The sequence below is a fragment of the Cebus imitator genome, unplaced genomic scaffold (assembly GCF_001604975.1).
Source record: "Cebus imitator isolate Cc_AM_T3 unplaced genomic scaffold, Cebus_imitator-1.0 Scaffold491, whole genome shotgun sequence".
Classification (NCBI taxonomy): Eukaryota; Metazoa; Chordata; class Mammalia; order Primates; family Cebidae; genus Cebus; species Cebus imitator.
In genome coordinates, this window is record NW_016107806.1 from 1206408 (window position 1) to 1210107 (window position 3700).

General features: G+C 37.7%; 1 protein-coding gene across 1 annotated transcript in view; it reads right to left on the minus strand.

Annotated features, from left to right (window-relative positions):
* NUP210L (nucleoporin 210 like) overlaps positions 1-3700 on the minus strand; it is a 152559-nt gene that overhangs the window by 82615 nt on the left and 66244 nt on the right. The window contains exon 15 of the mRNA XM_037733088.1: positions 1121-1294. Coding sequence (XP_037589016.1) covers positions 1121-1294 — 174 coding nt within the window. The remainder of the gene's footprint in view (positions 1-1120; positions 1295-3700) is intronic.

The window sequence follows — 3700 nt, forward strand, 5'->3', positions numbered from 1 at the left end:
AAATATATGCTAGTGTATATCAATAGGGTGATGGAGAGTCATATCTGTAACTTACTCTCAAATAGTTCAGGGAAAAAAGTTCTTTTCTTGCAACTTGTCTGTAAATTTGAATTATTTCAAATAAAAAGAAAAATGCCATTGAATGCCAATGATGTTATAGGGTAACTTTTACTCTGCTCCACTCAGAGTGCTTTAAAAAAAGCAACTCCTTCATAAACTTCAAATAATCCTTAATGTGAAGTCTAACTCTAAAAAATATGGGTTCACAACCTATAACATCCCATACTGTTGTTCTTCATAACAAAAGGCAGTATAGCATAAATAACATCTGCTTTGGAGTCAGATAGAATGTGTTCTTTTCTAGCTTTATGATTGAGAAAATTAATCAACTTTTAGGAGGCTTGGTTTTCTCATCTGGAAAATGAGACTAACTAATTGATTGCTCTGTTCTGCATAGGCTACATAATGATTTATATGCTCCCAAGCTTGGACTTTTACTCAACATTGTATATTATATAATCTGATGTTCTACTTTCTAGGATAGATAACTCATTTATTTTTCATGCCCTGTTGCCTACTTAGTAGCTACATTATTATCACTATTCTTCATGATTGGTTTGAAGAAGAGGTAAATTTATCTATCTATCTATCTATCTATTTATTGAAGAGGTAAATTTTATTACTTATTAATATTCTTAATAAAAGATTTGGTAGGGAAGGATATCAGCAAAATGTAGAAGTTATTTAGATAGATTTCAATTATCTACTGCCATAATCACAAGCTGATTATGTCCTTAAGTATAGTAAACAAGTTTAGCCAATTCTAATCTAGTTTAATTACCTCTTCTCAGACACTATCAGAAAATGAATAATGAATAAATAGTACATTCAATGTTGATAAGTGGAGAAATGGGAACCCTTATGCACTGTTGGTAAGAATGTAAAATGGTACAGCTGCTGTGGAAAACAGTGTGGCAGTTCCTCAAAAAATCAAAAACAGAATTACCACATGATCTGGCAATTCCATTTCTGGATATATACCTCAAAGAATTCCAGACTCTATCTCTAAAGCAAGGAAGAAAAAAGTGCCAACTTAGTTGGAAACATACTCTGTACTTACCAGTTGTTTGTTGTGCTGTGGCAGAGGACATGGCTGGGCACCAGCTGGCACCTTGTATACTGGTGTTACTGACATACTAGCAGGGTGGGCACATATGAAGCGAACCTGCAAAACCTCTACAGCTGGACTAGGGTTCAGGACACCTGGGTGATTTCCAATTTGGAATGTGAGAACCTTTAAGGAAATATCAGAGCAAGAGATAATTGTGGGTAGATACTTGATGTCAGTCATGCCAATATAAATGTGTTAGAATTATTCAAATTTCAGTATAGAGAGTCCCTTTCGACATTATAATCCAGCAAATCCCTTAAAGGTATTATATTTCTTAATTATCTATGCTAAAAGGCATTAATAATATCATGAAAATTTGAAAATAAGTGGAACATTTTAAAAAATCTAGGTTAGGCACAATGGTTCATGCCTATAATCCCAGCACTTTGGGAGGCTGAGGTGAAGGATCGCTTGAACCTAGGAGTTCAAGATTATCTTGGGCAACATAGTGAGACCCCATTTCTACAAAAAATTTAAAAATTAGCCAGGCATGGTGGTGCAAGCCTGTAGTCCCAGCTACTTGGGAGACTGAGGCAGGAGGATTGCTTGACCCAGGAGGTCAAGGCTACAGTGAGCCATGTTCATGCCACTGCACTCCAGCCTAGGCAACTGAGTGAGACCCTGTCTCAATAAAAAAAATATATATAACTTTGACTGAGTGTGGTGGTGTGCACTTGTGATCTCAGCGACTCGAAGTCTGAGGCACAAGGATTGCTTGAGCCTAGGAGTTGTAGACCAGCCCAAGCAACATAGCGAGACCCTGTCTCAGAAAAAAAAAATATATTTGGCCAATTACTTTAGTCTTTTCCTCCACCAGTTATTTTGTTACTAGTTGATAAAAAGTGAAAAAACTAATTTATGTTTCAACTTGTCTGTAGTAGAAGTACTAATGAATAACAGAATGTGGAAACAAAAAGAAGTTAGGAAACTTCAAATGGGGGTTAATTAGGCCCCAAATCACTAATAGCTCACTCAACAAACTAGGAGAAGGAATAAAAGCCTCATATGAAAAACCCACAGCTAACATCATACTCAATAGTAAAAGACTGATTCAAAAAATGGGCAAAGGTCCGGCACGGTGGCTCATGCCTGTAATCCTAGCACTTTGGGAGGCCAAGGCGGTGGATCATCTGAGGTCAGGAGCTTAAGACCAGCCTGGCCAACATGGTGAAACCCCATCTCTACTAAAAACACAAAAATTAACCAGGCATGGTGGTGTGCACCTGTAGTCCCAGCTACTCAGGAGGTTGAGGTAGAATTGCTTGAACCCTAGAGGTGGAGGTTGCAGTGAGCTGGGATTGTGCCACTGAACTCCAGCCTGGGCAACAGAGCAAGATTCCATCTCAAAACAAGAAAAAGTGCAAAGGATTTGATTCTTCAAAGAAGATACAGATGGCCAAAGATATGAAAAGATGCTCAACATCACTAATCATAAAGAAAATGCAAATCAAAACTATAATGAGATACCACCTCATACCCATTAGGATGGCTACTATTAAAAAAAATAAAATAAGGCCAGGCATGGTAGCTCATGCCTGAATCCCAAGCACTTTGAGAGGCCAAGACTGCAGCATTACACTCCAGCCTGGTGACAAGGGTAAAACTCCATCTCAAAAAAAAAAAAACAACCCTGATAATAACAAGTGTTGGTGAGGTTCTGGAGAAATGGAAACCTGTGCACTGTTGGTAGGACTGCCCAGGCTGACCTTGAATTCCTGGCCTCAAGTGATCCTCCTGCCTTGATTTCCCAAAGTGCTGGGATTACAGGGGTGAGCCACTGAGCCCAGCCTTAGAGTTTTAGTTTCATAAGATGAAAGGAGATGGATAGTAGTGATGGCTGTACAAGATTATGAATGTACTTAATATTATTGAACTGTACACTTAAAAAATTATTAAGATGGTAATTTTATATATATTTTACCACAATAAAAAAATTAGGGAAAAAAGGAAGTAATTAGCTCCAAGTTTACTAATAGCTAGTTATATATACAGTAAGGTTCACTACAAATATTAGAAAGAAACCTATGCAGTGAGCTATGATCATTCCACTACACTCCAGCCTGGGCAGTGGAGTGAGACCCTGTCTCTAAAAAAATAAAAGTAAATAAATGGAATAAAATAGAATGAAGTTTAATTTATTACAGCAGTTTTTACTAAGTTAAAATCTTATGTTGATTCCCTTACGTGCTGGTTAGCTGTGCTGTTTCACAGTGATACCTTAAATTCTCAAGCCTAGTAAAACTGCAAATCTTTGTTACCGATTCTGATAGAAGCACAGAACAGCTGTGAATGAAAACTATGCAAATCCATCAGTACCTCTAAAAATAATTTAAACTCAGCTGGGTGAGTGGTTTATGCCTCTAATCCCAGCACTTTGGGAGGCCAAGGTGGGCAGATCACTTGATTCCAGGAGTTTGAGACCAGCCTGGCCAATATGGTAAAATCCTGTCTATATAAAAAAAAAAAAACCACAAAAATTAGCTGGGCTGCGCATGGTGGTGTGTGCTTGTAATCCTAGCTACTCAAGAG